At 39.1% G+C, this 22,327-nt stretch overlaps 2 protein-coding genes across 2 annotated transcripts in view; one reads left to right on the top strand and one right to left on the bottom strand.

The window, feature by feature from the left end:
• The window catches only part of LOC137596185 (neurobeachin-like), a 196,958-nt gene that overhangs the window by 137,194 nt on the left and 37,437 nt on the right, over window positions 1-22,327 (top strand). Inside the window, 1 exon segment of the mRNA XM_068316497.1 lies at window positions 3,809-3,945. Within this exon segment, the coding sequence (XP_068172598.1) occupies window positions 3,809-3,945 (137 nt within the window).
• mab21l1 (mab-21-like 1) lies at window positions 4,709-7,036 on the bottom strand. The gene has a single exon (XM_068317389.1). The coding sequence runs from the start codon at window positions 6,657-6,659 to the stop codon at window positions 5,580-5,582; it is 1,080 nt and encodes a 359-aa protein (XP_068173490.1). The 5' UTR covers window positions 6,660-7,036; the 3' UTR covers window positions 4,709-5,579.

The following is a 22,327-nucleotide window of genomic DNA, read 5'->3' as shown; positions in this document are numbered from 1 at the left end:
GCATTTGGTAGTCTGAATAGGTTTTTAATTGATTTGATGCCTATAATACTGTCAAATAAAATCTATATTCAGCCCTTGCAGAAATCGAGAATGCCAATAAATATTGTATTTTCTAGTGAGAGGATAATCAATCTGTGAAGAAGTGAAACTTTCTTCCCTAATGGGTCGAAGTATAGCTGTTTTACCCGATTGTTTAGTGACCAGAAGCTTTTTAATCTTAGATGATAGGCTAATTTAGGTCATTTAGAAGAACATCCCCTGTGCAGATTCATGTTCAGCTCCAAGGTCCAAGCATTGTGTACCAGGTAAATCTAATGTTATTGATGTCCCTATTTATAAGTTTTGAATATCAGTCATCAAAATAGCTAAACATTAAAGTGGAAGCATATTTTGGTAATACAATTTCAATAATAATACATATATGTATTTTCTTTAGGGCATAATTAACTTGGAACTTTAAACTGTGCTTCAACAGAAATAGGACATGTCATACTGCATAATGCCTGTATTTTTTTATCTGTAGTTTTAACAAAATGTCCTCGCTAACATATTAGCAGTAGCAAATGTACGTATGCAATACATTCATTACAGGTTCAAATTGTGATAGTAACTGAATGAAAATAAGCCTCAGTAGTCCATATTCATTCACAGTTAAAAGACAACATCAGGTTCATAGTCCTGTGTGCATTATCCAATTATCTTGACTTAGCGCATGAGGCTCATGCTGAACCATGGTACTGCTGAGTGTTGAAATCCTCTCTAAGATTCTACAAATGAATCTCAGGGGATCAGACCAAACCAGCTTCTGTCCCAGCGACAGCATGTAGCCAAACACGCCCTGTCTGTCAGGTGAACTCAACGTTTTTGGTCAAAAGGGCAAGCAAAGGGTTGAACTTGAATGACAAGTTATCCTCCAATTGAACTGACCTTATACACAGCAGTGACGTAAAATATTTGTGATGCATTTATAATTTGTGAAATTATATTTGAAATGCATTTGGAGCTGGACGTTGAGTTTGACGAATATGTGCCAGGATTTTATATGTTTTCATATTACTGTATATCAAAGTAGAGCTCAGGCTTTTACACAGGCAGGGAGCTTCCTCACTCAAAGCATTTAGGTAATGTTTTTACCAAGATGAGCCGTCTGTGTTAGGTCTGTATCTAATCTCGGGCATGAACAGCCCTAATGAGAGATCTACGACTGTCAACAACAGCACTCCTCCTGCCAGCCGTTGGGTCAGTGCCTGTGCTGCTGCTGCCAAAGGGGAGGCGCCACTCAAGAGACCAGGCAGTTGTGGTTTCAGAGCCTATGATTAGTTTTGCTCCCCCACAAACATTGAAAATACTCTCTGTGCTCGCGCTGGCATTAAATGAACCTTTTTGTAACTGTGCATTGTAAACACAATTGGGTGAAACAGAAACTCAAGATGAGCATGTGAGAGGAAGCCAAGAGGAACCCAACCTTCTCACGGCATGTCCCATGTAGTGACATTTGGTGGATTTGACTATTTTGCTTTCATTCCAGAAATCCATTTGTATCATGAAAAATGGTTTAGCATATATCTCCATTTTTTTTGTTAAGCTAGCCTTTCTAGCCCCGATCTGTAGAAATTGTTCTCTTGCATGGTGACATCTTTATTGAAGACTGAGTCCAACAAAGCAATTCTAAATATGAAATCTAAAAAAAAAAAAAAATAATCAAAATGGCACTTGACTGAATCCCTGAAATTTCATTTTTGTAATTGAAAGGGTTTGCAATTTTTTGCTTGTTTTTTTTTAATGCAAAACAAAAGGGGGTGACATCAGAAATAAGCAACATTGGAAAACTGAATTACTTCTATTAAGTATTCAATTATTTTTAATATAAATTCTTAAATCCTGCAGCTTTATAGTGCAGCATTTCTCTTGGCTTGTTATGTTTAGATATTTATCATTAAGCCCATATGGTAAGAATAATTATGAAAAAAAAGACTCAAATGAACAAGAACACACTTTGCCTCATACGCACAACATATGCAGGTTAAAATGGCTGCAGCTGGACATGTGCATATATTTATGTGTATCTGTTATAAGTCACCATGTGTGAATGATAGCGCTCATGTTTCTCTCATAATGTAGAAAATAAAAGCACTCAACCTTATCAAACACTGCAGTCCAGCAGATGAATTGCGTGTAATAATACACCCATCTTCTCAGCAGTTCTCCCAAACTCCCACCACTCTGAAATAAAACTTATCATCACGTCATTAAATCGGCTTGTCATTTGACTAATATCAGTATTTTCATTTGCATAAAAGTCAAACAGTCATTCAAGTTTCAGCCTACATATACTCCTCGTCCTACGCAACCTGCTCTTAATTTCATTATAGTCATGTAAACATTTTAATGCCATATAGACTAATTATGGAAGAATCCCTGCGGGGATTACTGCCTAATCCTCTCCTCTCGATGAGCAGTGGATGCCATAGTTTAATGCTTCAGGCATTGTGATTTTCCGTCTTTGTAGCCCCTTGGAGCTACAACGCAATACATCAGCTTTTAGTGTAAATGTGGGTTTGGAACATAGAGACAGATTCACTTTTATAGTTGTATTTTTTTATAGCCACAAAAGACGTTCGTATGTAGTAATAATAATAATAATAATAATAATAATAATAATAATAATAATTGTAATAATAATAATTGCATACAACAAATATTTAATTCAATTGATGCCGTGCTGAATCTTTTTTCTTTTTTTTTTTTAGTTTTTGATTTTATATTCTTCAACACTACACGTTATCTAAAGTGTAATAAAACAGGCTGAGTTTATTTGTACTTCATATGAAGCTTGTAAACAACGTGTAGCGCCCGCTGATAGCATCAGATGATAGGATCACCGTTAATGGACCCGAGCAACGCAGAGAAAAAAAACCCAGGGAGGGCGCTTTGGCTGCAGCCTGCAAGAGCGATGAAGAGGCGCTCTGGGAGTTGAGACCGAAATCCACTTGTATTCCTGTTACACTATCGGCCATAATTGGCTGAGGAACGCAGATTAAGATTGATGAGACGTTAAAGTGGCTCTTTGGACTTTAAGGGATCGATAAATATCCCGAGTTCGAGAGCCTTTCGTTTTGGGGGCGGACAAATGACTGTAACGGTGCTCCACAGCGACACAGATCTGAGAACATGGAGGATGGAAGGGAGGGAGGGTGTAGGCTGAAATAAAGATGTGATCATTATCAGCAGGTAGGGTCACAAACCTGCAAATTCACAGCAATTTGGACGTGAGAAAAGGGTTGCAATTTCAGTCTTCTCTCAAATTCTTAAAATGTTTTTTTTTTCTTCTTCTTTTTTTTTTTTCCCAAATAAAAAATAGTGGTCATTGTAATTTGACAAATCAAGTCATAGTTTACGTTATTGGTGTCAATAACGAGTAACAAACATGCAGAACTGGAAATGTTTTATAGCCTCTATAGTATATCTATTTTTAGGCCTGCCTGATAAATGTACTGTATTGTGGCCATATTCAAGCCGTCCAGACCTTTGTTTGAGAGAATAGTTATTCAGGTTATTATAATCAATACCTGAAAGTCTGACCTTGTGCAATTCCTGATATATAACTAAAAAGCGATAATTAGACCTATTTGAAACCCCTGTGTATAACCTGACCGCACGTAGCGGGTCGCTGAGACGGTGTTCCTCCTATATCGCCTAGATCAGCTCGGCCATAGGAGCGCCGCTCTCGCCTTATTTTAACTGGGATAAATATCTTTTTTTTGTATGGAACTGACACCGCTCGTTGCTACCCCCCAACCCCTTGCAGGCCCAGTGGTTCTGAGCAGCTCGGCCCAGCTTGTCGCCCCCGTCCTGGTGGCCCGGGGGACTCTGTCCATCACCACCACTGAAATCTACTTCGAGGTAGACGAGGACGACCCTGCTTTCAGAAGAGTCGACCCAAAGGTATGCAAAAGCCCAAGGTTTAAGCTGTGGAGTTTGGCTTCCACCGTGTTTCAAGGTTGTTGACTTTTTTCTTTTTTTTTTTTCATTGTTATTATTTTTAGTCTTCGGACAGGTGTATTTTCTAAATTACACACTGTTGCTTTATCAAAAAAGGGGCGATTTGAGGGGTTCGTTTTATCTCAGAGAGATGCGCTGCACTTTTCTGCTTGTCTTCAAGAATTAAAATCTGTGTCCAAACACTGATTGTTTTGTGTGCGTATTACAACGTTTAGAGTCATTTATACATTAGAATAGTATATATACACATACACACTGGAATTTATATATATATATATATATATATATATATATATATATATATATATATATATATATATATATATATATATATATATATATATATATATATATATATATATATATATATATATATATACCACTGTACAATTGATGCCTGCAGACTTAACCATCAAACAGTGGCGACAGTCACATCACCAAATTATGTAAGGTTAAGTGGTTATCGACCTGGAAATTATTACACACTGGTTTGTGGTTTAACAAAATCCAAACAGGTCAGCAGGTTGCGGATCGGTCTCAAGTGGTATTTCCCTTACTTATTTCGCTATTTTTCCTCTTAAACACCGACAAGAGCCACAGTCCTTCCAACTGATGATTTCATTAAATAGCAATTCTGCAATATTACGCCTATATTTCACTAATGTAAAAAAAACCCACATGTAATAAAATCATAATGGGACACAAATATAAAACAGCTCTTTTTATTAGCTCTTTAAATTAGGTCAGACAGAAATAAAAAATCAGATCACAGATGTTATACTCCAGTGTATTTCAAGTGCATTTTTTTCAATTAAAATGTAATATATATATATACTATATATATGTTATTTTCATATTTTTTATCATGTAGGCCTAAGCATGGTCGAAAACAACTAAAAATGTTCGAGTACTTTAAATAATAATTCAAGTAAATTGATGGAATGTTTTCAATGGAACAAATGCCACACGCCTACCGTCAAAATGTAAACTTTTAAAAATATGACATTGTCACTGGGAACAGATGAATCAGACTACCACTGATACATGTATAAATTAATGTGGTCTCTACCAGAAAAAAGAAGTTTCAGAAGTAGATTTAAACAGGTGGACCTATTTACGTGTCACAGAACAACATTCACAATTTCAGACCACTTGAATCACAATCTATGAATGTATTTACAGTAGGCTATAAAATGTACAGTTGTTCTCGATTTTCTAAAGTTTGTCACGGGGCTTTATTTTAAAGCCTTTTAGAAAAATGTAGGATTCAGGAAATCGTGTGGCACGGAGGGGGAAAAAAAAGCCGCCACTTTTGGAGTGGACTCAGATTAATGCGGTTATTCAAATTTGCTTCGAGATATTGACACCGACAAGAGGTGCGCGGGGACAATTGAAAATTAAACTGTCATAAAAATCATTTTGAAAAAGGCTAGGCCAAAACATTTTCAATAACAGAGGACAGTCACATTTCACAAAAGTTTTCAAATCGATTGGCAATATTTTTCTGTCCGTTTATGAGCTCGTTAGGCCCTCTTTTATCTTATTTTGTATGAGACTGTGAACTAATGTATTTTACCTCAGAGTTTCTCCAAGCTTTTGGGGTTGGTCAGTATTTCTCTTGCCAGTCGCCAAGTCTGTTTGGCTGCATTTTCAAGAGCAGAATGGGGTTTTCCTTGAAATAGGTCTAAATTTGGCAGAAAATAGTGCGGACATCTTCTGCACTGCAAACATGAAATAAGCTGCAATAGTATCCCGTTCAGGCGATCACCGAGACAGTTCTCATCCCAGTCCGACTCCCTTGGATGCTTCTCGCACTCGTAGGAAACCAAACTTTTCATGTGGTAGTTGTTCAGTGGTTGTCCGGGCAGTTCGAGGTGACGGTCGCGTAGCGCTTTGAGGACTGACAAACACTTCTTCCGACATCCACCCAGGAGGAGCCGGTTTTCGGCCTCGGCGAACTGCAAGACCCAGGCGTCGCTCTCTGCTGAGCTCTGTTTGCCGTTCAGAGAGTAACACTCTTTGGATAAGAGATTGAAACCTTCCGCTTTGACTTCTGCAACTCGGTTAGGTCCGGGCCAGGGGATGTGTGGAAGAGGCCAGTGCGCTGCGCTCCGTGGCCAGATCCCCGTGCACTTGAACGCCGGTGTAATTTGCACGACGTATCTGTCTCTAATGCGCAACTTCACTTCACTCGTGTCAGCGACCATTTTGACGACATCTCTATAACTACATTTATCCACTGCCTGCGCCACTAATGTCTGGAATCTCGATCGGATCTTGCGCGCCGAGAGATAACCGGAGGCTGTGATGAATTCAACCCAAAGAGACATGCTCCTCTTGCGACCGTCGCTGAGCTTAAGCACGGCGCATCCCGGGAGAGATCCGTCATCCACAAAGTTGAATACCCCCATCTGATTCAGATAGAGTACAACCTCGAACTCGGTGGGTGAAATGACCTCCAGCCCCTCGAAACGATTATCCATCTCGCTGAGAGAGCTGATGAAGCGGGGTTCCTGCACCTCGACCTCCTTTAGGACATCCGATACCACCTTGCACACCTCCCGGATGGTCTTGGAGATGGCAGCTTTTCGAGACTGACACTTCTCGTTGTAGTATTTGTTGAGGTGGTACACCAGCTTTGCCTGGGCGGCTATCATATTGGGGCAGAGATCCGGGTTGTACACCGGAGTCTCGCAATAAGCCGAGGGATCCAACGCGACTGTTTGTACGGGAGCCAATTTTAGAGAAGAAAGAACGCTGTTTAAAAAGAAAAAAATGTCTATAAGACGACTATTGCAAGCTGTGCTCAGGGCACATGCGTAAAATCATAATATTCACAGATGAAGTGCCATAAGCTGCAATCAAGTGCTCAAATCAAGTCCTTAAACGTCAGGACGACCTGACTAAAAGTCCATTTCAACCTCGTAGAAAAAAAAAGAAGAAGCCTTTTTTGGTTTTTGTCTGGTCACTGTGCCAGTTCGCAGTCCGCGTAATTGCGCAGAGTGGAGTGTGCCCTCTTGACGCAGACGCCCGGTGTTGCTGTGTTTTACAACGCGAACACACACACGCATTATTATAAGGGAGGAGTTGAAACCAAGGTGTCCAATCGCTGTCTGATGCGTCACCGCTTCCTAGTTTATCGAAAACAAATTTATCTCCGGGTGTTGTGTACAAGTAAAAGGTGCAAGTAGTAATAGTATTTCGAGGAGCGGAAGAACACCTACGCATTTGGGGAGAAGAAAAAAGAAACCTTTTCACAAACTTTCGTTGTTTTCTATTGGACCACATTTTCTGTTTTTAAGTCGTCTGTAATGAAACACATATAAAACAGTAGGTGGATTTATAGTTGTTAAAGTTTTAAATTTATGGTAACATTTTTGTTGTTTTTCATATTTTTTAAGTAATCGGGGTTTTTTTTCCTCAAGCGGACATTTTTTTTAAAATTTATTCCACATGAAACACATCAGATAAATTTTAAGATACTTGCTTAATTTAGGTAGGCTTTGTTACTTTTTGTAAATAAGATATTACTTGTTATACACGATTGAAGTTACAAATCAAGTTTTAAAAAAGTTAATTGATTAAAAATTTCCACGTTAGTTAAATTTCAGAACAGTCAGGCGTCACCTATCAGACAGGCGTAAACGTTAATGTACTGTTTGACACGTTTTTAATAATTGCGGCTGTGACTCAGCAGAGTCAAACTTTTTTCCCTTGAATGTTGTCCTGCAGATTGGAAAAGTGCCTGTTTTTGCTCTTTATAATGCGAGAGCAACCAGTAATGTGTTGAGCTTCTGTTTTTCTTTTTGTCTTTAGAAAACGATAAAGTCACTTTGACGTTAAAACTTACAATCTGTTCTCTCTTAAAATTCTAAAATGAAACAAAAACCCACTGAATTATACTTTATATAAGGTGCTGCTTTAAAGGAAGCCAAAGATGTAAAAGTAATTGATGCGTTTATTATTTTATGTGTTTTTAAATGAACTGTCTTATTGAAAGTATTATTGTTTTACTTTTTATTGGTGTTTTTTGTCCAACACTTGTTTTTTGTCTGACATATGCATAGAACATATTAAATAAGATGCAGTGATATTCTATAAATGATGCATAAATACACATTTTATTCATCTACATAACAATTTTAAAAACAATAAAAAAAAATTAAAAACACTGCATGACTGTTTTTAATTAAAAATAATTGCTAATAATTCTATCGGTTATGGGAGAGAATTTTCCATTCTGTATCCATGCTGTTTTTAGGCACAGCCATGTTGGTCTGTTTCAGACTGTGATCCACAATAAAGAGATCTTACTTCCACTCTAAATCCTCCCTGGCTCTCATCATTGCACTGGCACTCCATCTCTCAAGGTACAGTGCATCCTTTGAAGATGACTTCAAAAAGATAATACTGCATGGATCTGATAAGGAACACAAAGACATTTACACTCATCTCTGCTCCAGTCAGAGCTGCATAAGACCAGACATTATGAGGGCAAACCGCTGCACGTCAGCGCTGACTCTCACTACACGGATGCAGCTGAGCGAGGAGTGGAAGACAGGAAGGACCCTGATAGATAGGTGACTCATTATCATTACATCATGGACACACAGCCTGTGGCTTTCAGGCAAGCTTTACTAAAAAATTCACATGGTTGCTATACACAAATTACAGACATGATAGGATATGGCAAGTGAATATAATTAAGTAATGCAATAAAGCATCTATTACACATCTGATCTCAACACAATTAGTTGAGATCAGATTTTATAAAATAAAAAATATTCTCCCCAATATATTTATGCATGAAATGGAGGACATAATAGAATATTTTCATATTGTCAAAGGAAGCTTAAAGCCTTTTCCACTCTGAAACTTTGATAGTTTCTGTCACTCTCTTTCACTGTCTGCGGCCCAGCAGGTACTTGATTTTTACTGAAACCAGAAAGGTTTGATTTTTGGGGCTATCTTGCCTCAAGTCCAATATCAGAATCTAGTTCCACCACTTGAATTTGTGCTTCAGCATTTGGTTGACTGTATGTGTGAAAGAAGAGGGTGAGGTGCTTGGGGGGGGGGGGGTTCATTGAGATTATCACTTCTTAATCTAAAGCATGTGACTGCAAAGATCTGCAGTAACTCAACATGCTCTTCGGTCCCAAGACTCCAGCAGCCGTCAGGTTTATCCTGAGATCAAATCTTCTTAGCCATATCTTTACCATTACAACATTGCAAGCTTTGTTGCTTCATTCACCATCCCGCTAGGCTAATGGCGGCCCTCTGGTGTGATATATGGGTCTGTGATTCCAGTCCAGGCTTGTTTCTGACCCAGCAAAATGCATGCACGATTGTGTAAATCAATACAATGACTTCTACTTCCCCTAAATTTGTATGAGCATGTGACCCTGTTTTGAAGGCCTCTTTGTTTCCAGAGCATGCCTCCACACTTACTAATTTTTTCTCCTCCATTTTTCTTTTTCCTCTCTTTTTGTAAGACTTGTCTTTCTGTTAACATGGCTGGGCATGAGGTCAGTGGTGCTTGTCTGGTTGTTGAAATTGTCCTTTGATGACATAAGGGTCATCAAAGTCGTGTGTAGCTGCATACAAATGAAATTTAATAATTGATAAAACAAAACTTATTTTGTTTGTCTATTTGCAAAGGATGTAGACCTAAGTATTTATCTAAAATTACTGTTTAAAAAAGTTTGTTGAATAATTTAATCAACGCAATTTACAGTAATCCGTCTAAATTTCAATTTTCTGTTTTAAATGACAATTATCAACAAAATTGTTAATGACATCATTTGGATAATTTTAAGCTCTATCGCGTCCTTTATGACCAGCATCCTTCTGATTGACATTCTAATTATGGATGTAGTTTCATTACTTGAATAATCCTATTACACAAGAACAAGAAAGGTCAGATGTATTCCATTACTTTTCCAGTCTTTTATTTTTCATAATAAAGGATAATCACAAGCTATATTCCATATTGAGGGAGTGTATCAGCTAGCTTTTGATGCTAATATGCAGATTATTGAAAGTGGGCTTACTGTGATGACATACTTCTGTATAAATCAGATTAAAGCAGTGACACTTCAGAGAACTGACAACACCAGCTCTGAAACTGTTAATAAATAATATACTTTAATCTCAGGGGATAGCGAGTCATGTTGACATATTTTCTATAATTTTATTTGTCATGAAATTAAACTGTCATTAGGGTTTTTAATAGCAGACCATTATTATTCCAAGCAATATGGTCTCCCTGTAGGAGGCCAGTTATACTGAGACTCCAGTGAAGACCCCCTTTGGATTGTGTCCATTCATTTGTTTTGTTCTCTACTATGTTTCAGCAGCTTTCGCTGGTGATGTCAGGAAGCTGGACCTCATAACCAGAGGATCTTAAACACTCAACAGGCTCTGTTGAAATAAACCACATTTATCAAATTTAGGCATAAAGAGAAAACCCTAAACTTAACAGCATGATGATCAAATTTATTAAACATAAAGGTGGAAAAAAGTGAATTTTTTGAAACTTGATTGATTCTATCAGCTTCATTTGCCTTTTGGCCCCTCCTTCTGCAATATGGTACGCTTGTCAACATCTATGATAAATTACATGCATAGATTTACATGAATTTAACACGAATGCAATTTAGTTTGTTTGTCAAAATACCAGTTCAGAAAATATCTGGTCTGCTTCACAAAAGGAAAATACTTCCTTGTATTATGTTCAGCACATTTTAGTCTTGCACAGGTTATGCATCTGACTGTTGGGTGCAGTGAAAGTGCTGGTGCAGTGCTTTCCTCTCATTTTATTAGCACAGTTTAGCATTGTATTTTGTCATATATGACATTGTTAAACATTGGGTGTTTCTGAGACTGGAGCAGAAGCTGCTGGTTTATTTTCACTTCAGTCAGCTTGTTTTTATGTAGTGTTTTCTGCTGGGGTGTAACTTGTTATAATAGAATTGACAAATATAATTCTAACCACTACTTTTTTGGTTTTATGTATCAAAAAAATATGCCAAAAATGCTTTCATGTGTCCAAAAGACAACCATTTGTAAGTAGAAGCAAGATGATTAATCTCAATGTCTGTGTGATGGCGACCATCTAAAGGTGGGAGCTGTAATCATCTGCCCACTGACCTCATCATGCTCATCTACATCCCTCTCTGCAGCCCTTGTGAATCTTATTAATTTAAAAATTCTGATTAACCGAACGCTGCTCTCCCTCATGTGTCATGACCTAAGAGTAGAAATACGTTGCACAAAACAAAGGGAATTGAGGACTTTGTGGTTTATTACATGTTTGGGGCTGTTGGTAATCAAGTGCTGCTGGTGAGGCCTGTGATGAAATTAGGCAATGTAACCTAAATAAGGGATGAAGGGTTCATAATTGCCAGTCCTAGAGATCTGAGGTGCTGGGTGCCAACTGTCAGAGTGGGGCTAATGATGACAAATGTCTCTCTATGCAGATTGCTGCAGCAGCACGGGTGTGCAGCTGAAAAAGAACACAAAAAAAAGAAAAGAAAAATGCAGGGGGACTAATAAGAGAAAGCTGCTGTGCGCATTTTTAATGACCTACATGGAAACAAACCTCCTTAACTGATGAGCTGCCTTTGAAAGTAGTCAAGCTTGATGTTGTTTAAGGCTACCATAAAATGGAGGAGTCCCCCATAGTACATATGACTGATATTTATAGAATACTCTGTCATTAATAATCTCTGTCACTATGGAGAGTACTGTGAATCTTATGATTTAGTCTATAAAATGAAGAAAAAATATGACCTACACTTAACTTACATCTCTTTGCGTGCTTGTCAAGATGATTTAACAATATTTAGTTGGAGGAGAGAACATTTCTGCATTCGCATTGTGCTTTTTATTCCTCATTACATTTTCTAAAGTCGATGCCCTCATTACTGTTGTGCAAAATATTAAAAGGGAAATGGCCTGTTACTCTATGGCCTTTCCTATAGTTTAAATGTAGGTGACAAAGTTTTAATTATTTTTAATTTTATCAATCTTTTGCAGCAGACAGCCATAAATTAGACTTTACTAACTGTGATGTAAGGATCATGCTAATAAAAGAGCAAACCTTGAGTGTTGCACGGCCAGATTTCCCCAATTTGTTGCATGAATGGCTTTTGAAAAGGGTCCCTCTTTGTACAAAAGGAGTCTCGTCTTTGTTTGGTTTCCCCCCATCTGTGTCATCTGGTGGTCTGTGCAAAAGGGTGGTGTCTCAGGGTGCTCCCCAGTGGCGATGCCAGTTGTTTTATGGACTCGGTGGAGTGGTCATGGGAGTTCATAAGTTAGCTGGCCCATTGTGTGCTGAGTCCAGCTGACACGTGTGAATTGACTCCAGCATATTGACAGATCATTTCCATTAATGAATCGGAGGAGTCTGCCTTGTTTCACTCTGTGATTTATGCCCCTGCTTCATCGTCCTCTGAGCTCAGGGTTAACTAACAGCCTCCTGAATAACTCCATCACAATGTGCTGGATGGAAGGAGTTTGCTTTGTTCAGTAGTGTTATGCAGGGTTGTATTTTCTTGAGGTGATATTTAAACACTTTATTACAAATAGACTATGTGTAGAATTTAATTTAAGTACATATCCCAAAATATCAAATAGGTTTTACAATTTCTACAATATGTGGTCATATTAGTGTTCATTTTGTGTGATATTCACATCATACATGATAATATCTTGGTTTAAGTCTAAAACATTGTCATCTACAAAATACTTTTAAGTGTAATTTTGCATAGAAAAATATTGAACCTGAACGATGAGCAGCTATTAACAAATAAGGCAGCAAAGTTTCTGTTTATTTCAGAACTGTTTTCTCTCTCCTTTTGTTTTTTAACTGCTGGTGTCCCCACATCTTGGCCCCCATCTTCTGTGGCGATCATCCAGGCCGTTCAAAGCAGCAGCCGCACACTTCTGATAACGCTGGCCTCAGCCTGGCCTGTCAACCCCACTACTGCTGCCACATGGAAGGCACATTTGCTCGCCACCATTTTATGCCGCTGTCACACTCCCTTCAAGAGAAAGGGGAAAGGGGGGAGGTGAAAAAGAAAGGAGGGAGAGAGGGAGGCTCACCCTGAGCGGATGCTAGACAAAGATGGCAGCAGAGACATTTTGTCTACTTTCATTAGTTCTGGTGGTGGTGAGCTGTGCTGAATATTAGCCTGTTACTAGCAAAGCCACACATTGTGGAGCGCAGACGGAGAGCATGTCACAATAACATCTACCGCACCTCATTTCCATCTTCCTCACTGAGAAAGTAGGACATATGGGGCAGGATGCCAAATGCTTATTTTATATGGTAATTAACACCCCCCAAACTGTGTTGTGTAGAAGGTGTGTCTCAACCGTGACAAAATTTATCTCACAGATTTACATATATTATCAGCGAAGAAAGATATTTTAAGATCTGTTTAAAAGACAACAAAGACACATGTGCTATGTTTTAAAAAGAAATTGAAGAACTTTGCTGGCTTTCACTCATAGTTTCACCACAGTTGTTTTGTTGTGATGGTGTCACATTGAACTAAACTCAGATCCATCCTGAATCAGTACTGTCATTTCCTTGAATATTTACTATCTGGTATCTGTCAGCTTAATCTGGGACTCTACCCAAGCCCCTCCACATGCTGGTGGGATCTGTATGCGTTTTATGAAGCACATTTCATGTTCATGAAAGACAGTTATAAATATGATATCCTTTTCATTAGTGTGATTGTTAGATTGCGATCAACATGACATAATCACCCCCAGTCTGTTTTGGAGTCCTGCCAAAGCGCAGATGCTTCTGATTCTTTTGTTTTCCTAAATAACAAAATTGATTCAGTGAGTTACCATTTATTGGTGTGTGTGTGTGTGTGTGTGTGTGTGTGTGTGTGTGTGTGTGTGTGTGTGTGTGTGTGTGTGTGTGTGTGTGTGTGTGTGTGTGTGTGTGTGTGTGTGTGTGTGTGTGTGTGTGTGTGTGAGTCTGTGTGTCTGTGTGTGTCTGTGTCTGTGTGTAGATGTATCTGAATTTTGTTTTGTCCTGCTGGGCATTCATCTGTTGGACTCATTATAGTAGTCATCTCACTGGGCACCAGTATAGTAGCTGAGGAGGCGGGCTTCCCATGAAAGAGCCATGATGGATGAAGAAGTGCTGATGTGCTGGTTCCTGTCTCCATGCTTTCACCTGCTCAGAAACAACCCCTCGGCAAAAAAAAAAAAAAAAAAAGAAGCATGATGCTCCAACCAGCCAATGAAATATGGTAGACTTTAAGTCAGGCTTTTTGTGTGTGTTGCTTATTTGAACTGAAGATATGAATTAATGATAAAACAAAAAGAAAAACTTGACTAATTACCAAGTCAAATTTCTGAGTCCTTTATGGTGATTAAAAAAAACTAACATGTCAAAATGATGGATGAAAGCCCCAACAAAGACAGATGAAGTTGTGCCATTCCACTTTGTTAAATTTCAAACAATTTTATTAGATTCGATTTTGTGGGCTTGGCAGGGCTTTGCAGGTTTCTGAGCAGGGAGTGTGGCAGTAGGGTGAGAGCATGTCGACTGTTGACACCATCTAACGAAGGCAGGATTAGGAGTTTACAGAGGCAGTAATATGATAGGTCAAAAAGAAGAGGCACTCCTCCGCAGCACTTGGTTTTGTAATGAATGATTGACTGGAAAAGGAGAAGCTGCCACTCGATGGCTGAGTGCTCATCTTGACGCCTGCCGCACCACTCCACAGCTCCCCTTGATCACGTTTCGCTGCTCCCTTCTCATCTATGGCACCAGTCTGCTGGGAAAAGCTGCTTTTCCCTCATATTTTTCTCCCTAATTTACACATTTAAGACATTTTTGTTTGCTTATTTGCAATTCCTTTTTTTGTCAGTGAGCTTCTCTCTCTCAGTCCGACTCCCAGCCCTATAACCAGCCCCCCCATACCTAATACACTCACATATGCACGCACACACGCACGCACGCACACACGCACGCACACACACACAGACACAGACACACACACACACACACACACACACACACACACACACACACACACACACACACACACACACACTTACAACCTTCCCTTTCTTTCCTGTGTGCCTAGAGGCAATGAACTAATTTCAGGTTCCATAATTATGGTGTGTTGTACACCTGTCTGCAATTAATTCTCCCCTGTCCCTCATTCACCTTCTTAATGAGATATTATTGTAATTATTGTCATTATGCTATTTTCTGTAATGAACTTGATTGATGTTGTTGTTATGGCATTATTTATTCTCTGTAATTAGTGTTAATGTATTGAGAACTTCTACAGACATTGATAGCATGGAAGTAAGGGTATAAGTAAACTCATTCACCCGTCAGCTGACTTCAGAGTTCACAATCTGTGCAGTTTGTTTTGGATGTGGAGCAGAGAGCCTAACAGCCTGGTCACTGCTGAATAGGGCTCTGCTTGTAGCCATTTTAAGACCATTACAACAGTGAATGGCTTCACAGTGGCCGAAGCTGGCCTTTGTTTCAGTCTGTCACTTGTAACCGGTCAAAATCAAATAGTGCTTTGCCTGAAAGGGAAAGGTGAAAAAGGTTTTGCCTATACTCACTTTTTTTTTAAAAAATCCTGGGTGTGTTTTGAAAAGGAAGAAAGTTCTCAGTGACTTGATTTTCAGTGTTATTGTTGAGGAGGCAAACTACTGGAAGGAATTCTGAAGATTATCTCAGCTGAATGAACTATGTTGAATTTTTTTCTCCTTGGAACCTCTCAATCCAATTAGGAGTTTAATAAGGGTCATGCATAGGGACTTCACGCTGCAGGCTCATTTCTTTTGAGTGCATTTGGGGAGGAATATGGGGCTGAAGTTAGATGGAGCCTGATTGAAGGCTGCTCTCTTTAATGTGTAAAGTGTCTTGTGCCCTGGTGGGACATTCACACTGTCTGAGGAACACAGATGATTTTTGTGTTATTCAGGTTGGAAGACAGTCTGACTCTGTGGTTGGATTGGCTTCTCAGATGGTATCATTTACCTGATCTCTCACAAACCTTAATTTACTCCCTCACTTGTCAGGGGCATCTCATTCACCTTGTATTTTGACAAGAATTCTTTCTTTCTTCCCGGCAGAGCTATAATCCTTCTTGAAAATTAGAATTTGAGCAAAAAGTGCAGAAAAGCTATGTGGAACTTTAACTGGCCCTTTAATCTCTCCCTAGGAGAGAGAAAGTGAGCAGGAGGCTCCTGGAAGTGGACATGTCCAGCCTTTGAGGGTTTGTTCACATGGTGGGGAGCTTTGAGTGTTTGACAGCCGTTTAACTCCACACGACCTGGTTCTCAAGTGCCATCATTTGGGTTCTCTTGAATCCTGTTAGGAGCCATAATTACAATTCATGCACTCCCTGTGCTTCTTTGAAGAGGCATTGAGAGAGCAAAGAGGGGTGTACAGAGCCTGAAAGAACTATAGCAACACAGGCCCTTCATCAGTGTGGAAACTCTTAGTCTGTCAGTAAATGGACAGAGGATGGTGGCCTGCATGTAAGGAACAAGATATGTGCAGATCATGCATTGAAAAATAGAAGTTAATTACTTTTTTCTATAATACAAGTGGAAATATACATTTTTTCATGATGCATTTCTATAAAATGTCCTTTCTTTCAGGTAGCAACTTGTGTGTTGTGACTTTCAAAGAGAAAGCTGGTGAGCATAATGCCTAATAGGTGCTTTAGTCATTTCTGAGTTTTCATAGCTTAAGCCTTTCTGAAAAGCTCTGGAGAAGAAAGGCTGCAAATGGCTCTCAGTATTAATTTGATGTGACTTCTGTACAATAAGGGCTGTAGATCCCAGAAGCCCATTCTCAAAGCTTACCTTCTTTCATCATCCCCAGCCCTTGGAACTTTTGCCTAAATGTTTCATGAAACCAAGGCTGTAAGCTTCTTTGGTATTCTGTCTTTGTAAGGCCTGTTTAAGACTATTATTACACCATGTTCAAGGCAGAGGAGCACATACAAACAGTGAAGCTGCCGCTCCTTTGTGTGAAACTCAAATTGATTTGGTACAATTGAGGGGGCAGTTGTATTAAAACACACATATTCTATGGCTCATTTCCCCCCTTTCATTGTAGAGTTTTACAGATGCAAATGGGGGTTGGTTTCCCTCCGTCTGTTGACAAATAAGTATTCTATCTTTTTGAGTATATCTGCCTAATTTAATCAGAACAAATGATGTGTTCTTTATTATCTGTATTAATTATAGATTTTGTCACACCTTCCTATGACACATGTGACCAAACCACAGATATGACTGCTCATCACTACTCAGTTTTCTTACTGATATTTTGCTTAGATAAAAGTAAAATTACAATGAAATTCTTCATTTGTGTTGTCAGCATGTGGAGAGACTCCTCAGTTGCCCTGTCTCTCATCTCCATTTGTAAAAACAATTTTGTGAACTCTGAAACGTCAGTGAGTTTAAAAAAAAGTCCCTATTTTGTTTTTTTCTTTTCCTGCAGAGAGATGAGGCAGACAAAGGATTTGATTTTCTATCAAAGACGGCTGTGATTGTGTGCCTCAGGAAAGTGTTGGCTATATCTCACAGCTTTCCCTGCAGTGGATGTTTTAAGAGTCATTGTCCCCCATTACAACAAAATAATGTCAAGGATATACTGTAGATACCTGTTTATTATTTTATAATATGAAGAATCAAAGAGATTACTTTCTCTATTGTGTATGTTTTCATCAAACCAAATTGGAGAACAATAGGGAGGGACTCACTGGGTGGGTCAGTGACCCTGGAGAAAACAGCTTGCATTAATATGGTCTAATCCAATGTAATTAGTCAAATTGCAGCCTGCCAAGCAGCTTGTCAAAGGCTGTCGGCTTTGCAAGGCACACAAGATGGCCTGAAGTCCCACTGGACGCAGAGAGACCTCAAAGGCCTGCCCTACTGCACTGTATTTTACTCCTTTCAGTCTATTTTCCTATCCTCCTCCATGTATGTTTTTATATAAAATGTAGTGGGCTCTGTAATCAATGGTGCAATATTTTCATCTCTTCTGGGTTGTTTTCCATACCCTCAGGCACCTAGTTTGGTTTCTGCATGCTTGCTAATGTGGATCAAGATGATGCGAGGACTCACAGCACAGGCTACAGAAAGTCAGAATAATTATATCATTGCTGAACTACTCCTACGTGATTTTATGAGTGAGAGTCAGATGCATGCTAACTATTGCAGCTAAGAACCACAGACATGGTTTAGACACTTCTTCATGTCATAGGATTAGCATTGGTAAAAAGATTTAAACTATATAATTACATGAGGATAAAGTACAAATTATCTAGTGCACTCAACAGCCAGATTATCATACCCTGCAAACCCTTTTCAGCCCCAAGGGGTGAGCCTCGATGACAAAAGCCCCTCATTAGCATAAATTTACAAGTGCTCTCATTCATAGAAGCCGATAAGAACCTGTTCTACCTTTGCCTTGGTCCTGAATGGCTTGTTGTGCTTTTGGCAATGACAGATAAGTCAGGGCAATTCCACTTTATGCCTGAAAAAATGATGCTCCAGATTCTGCCTGCATCCCGAAGGTGTCACCCGTGATAATCCTCAAAGAGCGTCCACCAAAAAAGGGGACTGCGTGTTTTCCGGATGATATACTACAAATGACAGAAGGAATTATATGAAGGAGGACAAATCTGTAACATGTTATTAAGCAATTCCCAGTGTATAACAGGGATAAAAGGATAATGGATGAGGGTGTTGTTATTACCTTGGTGCTGAGGGATATGCCAAAGCAAAGGTAGAGAGACAAGATTAATTGAGAACGAGCGAGACGCTCATTGCTCATCAAGCTCTAGCGTCTAAACACTTGCTCTTTCTGTCCCTCTCCTCCTCTGTCTTTCCACCTCTACATCATTGTCTTGTTCCGTCTCTTTCTCCCTGTCTTGCTCTGAGCCTCTATTCCTCCCACATACCACCACCAACAAAAAAACAAAACAAGTTGGATTTAAAGTGATCAGCTCCGCACTCTGTGGCAGCCAGAGCAAGCTGGTACCCAGGCCAGGAAGATTTCAGTCATCTTAAGGCTGACAAGTCCTTGAAAGAGACCCATTAGGAAAAGCTTGCTGAGAAGACACCATGCCAAATGACTGCATCCCTCCTTTCAAGCTCCTTAGTGAAGGCATCCTAAAGCTGTTTATCGGGATGATGTGCTCACTATGTGTGTTTATGTATGAGCACGGATGTGACTGGGTAGGTCAGCGAGTGTAGCCTAATGCACAAAATATACATGAAGGCAACACACTATGCTTTTTGTGAATGAAGATCTGAATTCTGAAGTAACTTAATCACCATTTATTACATTGCTCCAAAGTATAAATCAAGAAAAGGTAAATCATCAAGAGCAAAAAAAAAATAAAAAATCAACTGGGACTTGCTTAGAGTTGGTTGAAGACGTTTCACTTCTTCAGTCCTAACTGACTGGTAGTCCAGATACTTATACACAGAAAAACAATTCAGTTAGAACCGAAGATGTATCTGAAAGGTGAAATGTCTTCAATCAACCTAAAACACGTGCTGGGGGGTTGAGGGGGGGCACCTCCGCATACATTCAAAGGTTAACCTACAGTGGCTTGCAAAAGTATTCCTACTCCAACACAAACCTTTCCCTCAGTCTGTTTTTTGCAGAGTCCAAAAGGTTTTTCTTCCAAGATAGCCCTGTATTTGCATTTGTATTTACTATTCTTTCAATCAACTCTGACCATAATGACTAGAAGCACCCTAAGAGCATGATGCTGACACCACCATGTTTGACAGTGGGGGTGGTCTGTTCAGAGTGATAGAGTTCCACCCCATGCTGCAGTTGCATTTAGGACAAAAAGTAAAATTATGTCTCATCTAATCAGAACACCTTCCTTCACATGTTTGCCATGTGCCCCACATGGCTTCTGGAAAACTGCAAATGGGATTCATATAGCTTTCTTTTAATGATGGTTTTCTTCTTGGCACTCATCCATAAAGGCCACATATGTGGAGTGAAGATGAACAGTTGTTCCATGAACAGATTCCTCCACCTGAGCTGTGGAGCTCTGCAGTTCATCCAGAGTTTCCATGGGCCTTATGGTTATATCTCTGATCAGTGCTCTTTCTTTTCGGGCTGTAAGTTTAGGTGGATGTCCGTGTTTTGGTAGGTTTGCAGTTGTGCTGTACTCTTAATTTTATCCCTAAATATACAACCCAGTTAAACGTCTGGACACCTTGCCATTAACCTGAATGCAGATCCTTTGAAGGTGCCACAACTTTTTCTATGTTTTAATGTTTCTTATGCAGCAACAGTATTTCAACATTGATTTCCGGACACACAGGAAGTCTAATGGAGTAAAAAGTGTAAAAAAGAGAAAAAGAGTAATAAATTCTTGGTGATACATTTAACATGCAATTTGTTGCATATTATTCACAAAGTCAACAATGACAATATGTATGGGGTTTTTTTTTTCTTGTATACACACTGTTGATCCTTGTGAAGTCAGACCTTCTAGAATCCTTCTCCATACATCATGTGGCTTCATGCCATGCGTTGTGTGTCATGGCTGTCAGGAACTCTTTTAATTCTGTTGCTTTCTATTTCTTGATTTCTTCTTAAAAAGAGATAGAGGATATTTAAAGAGCCTTGACTCGATAAGAAATTACATACTTGCAAAACAGCTCCTCCCACCTGTCCTAGCATGGCGGTGTTAATGACAGCGCTGCTGGGCTTGCTAATGTGCGTGAAATACCATCCCTGACATAAATGTTATTGACAAACTTGGCTGGACATTTGGGGCAGTGAACTGCGAGCATATTTAATGCATATTCATCTCCTTTATCTCACTGGTCTAGCCAGAGCACCCAAGCTGTGTCACACTCCAGATACCACCCAAATATATAGTGACACTGATTATGCAAATCTGTATCTTGTTTCCCCCAAATACCTGCATTAGGAGCCTGCTACTTTATTGAAGTTGAGATATTGGTCTCACAGAGAGGAACTAAGTAGAGAGCTGTTTTTTTAACGTAATCTGTTAGAATCTTATATTTTGAATTTTTACAGTTCTATAGTTGTCACATTAAGGAGAATCATATGAGTAACACACTTTTATGATCAGCAGACATTATAAACCTTGTAAGATGAGTCAAACCTGAAATGAAGTTAAAATGTTGTCCCATTTTGCTTGGATATATTGGTCGCACAAGGCATGTTGACATAAAAATAATAGTTCACCTTAACCACATGCAATTCCTGCATCATCTGATGAAGCAAACTAATATCTACACTATTTTTTTTTTCTGAAAAAATGTTGTTTTTAAAAAAAAACCCATTTAATCTTTTAGTTCACCAAAATATCATTAACATTACCAATACCTTTTATTGCTAGTGGTATTCATTTATTTTGATATAAATTATGCAAAATGTCTTTTTCAACAAGAATCTCTCATTCCAAGAAACCACATTATTCTTTTTCTGAATACTGCTTCAATATTAACTTTTTTTCCCCCTTTACTGTTTGCAAATAAAACCAAAACTAGTTTTTAAAATATTCATGTATGTTCATTTCTTTCCATTGAGCTAGTCTACGTTATTGTCTGCAGCTAATGACGCTCTCTGTTTTAGCTGTGAGTTGCTCTTTGCTGTTGCCATTACCAGTCTTTATGCTTTCCTCTTCTCCTTTTCCAACTGCTATACCTCCTCACTGATTTGGCCCATATTGCCTGGGGTCAGCCATTGAATATAGTATACGCAGTGTGTGCTGATCCTCCAAATTGCCATGTGTGAAATCCATCCCACTCGCTCCTGGGGGAGAAGTCATATCATTCAAAATGAAACTGCCCCTCGTATCCTCCCCTTATTCTTCCACTTTGCTGTTCTCCCTGGTCGCCTGGGACCATGCAGTTGTGAGGCTTCATGGTGGAAGCCTATTAGACATATCTTAGATAATGCAGTGGAGGTGCTATGATACCAGGTTGTCAGAGTGTTCCACAGTCTCATATAAATATATCAGTCATGCTGGCTTGGAGGTCTCATTTAATTATATTATATTCCTGTTTTGGTAGGAATGCAGTCGAGTGGGATTTTATTGTTCCATATCGCAGATAAGGCATCAGATTCTAGAGAAAATGCTTCGTTAGATTTATTAATAACATCTGTCATAGTGTCTCAGCCAATGTGGAGTTAAAGCTTATGGGAAGTCAGATATGATTAGAATCTCTTTTCATGCATGGAGTGGTTTCCTATCACTTTTAAGTATGATGTGCTCCATTTGAACATCTGCAAATTATTATATATGAG

This window comes from Antennarius striatus, chromosome 6 (assembly GCF_040054535.1).
Source record: "Antennarius striatus isolate MH-2024 chromosome 6, ASM4005453v1, whole genome shotgun sequence".
In the NCBI taxonomy this organism is placed as follows: domain Eukaryota; kingdom Metazoa; phylum Chordata; class Actinopteri; order Lophiiformes; family Antennariidae; genus Antennarius; species Antennarius striatus.
The sequence above is the reverse complement of the archived record's forward strand: the minus strand, read 5'-3'. Positions and strand labels throughout refer to the sequence as shown.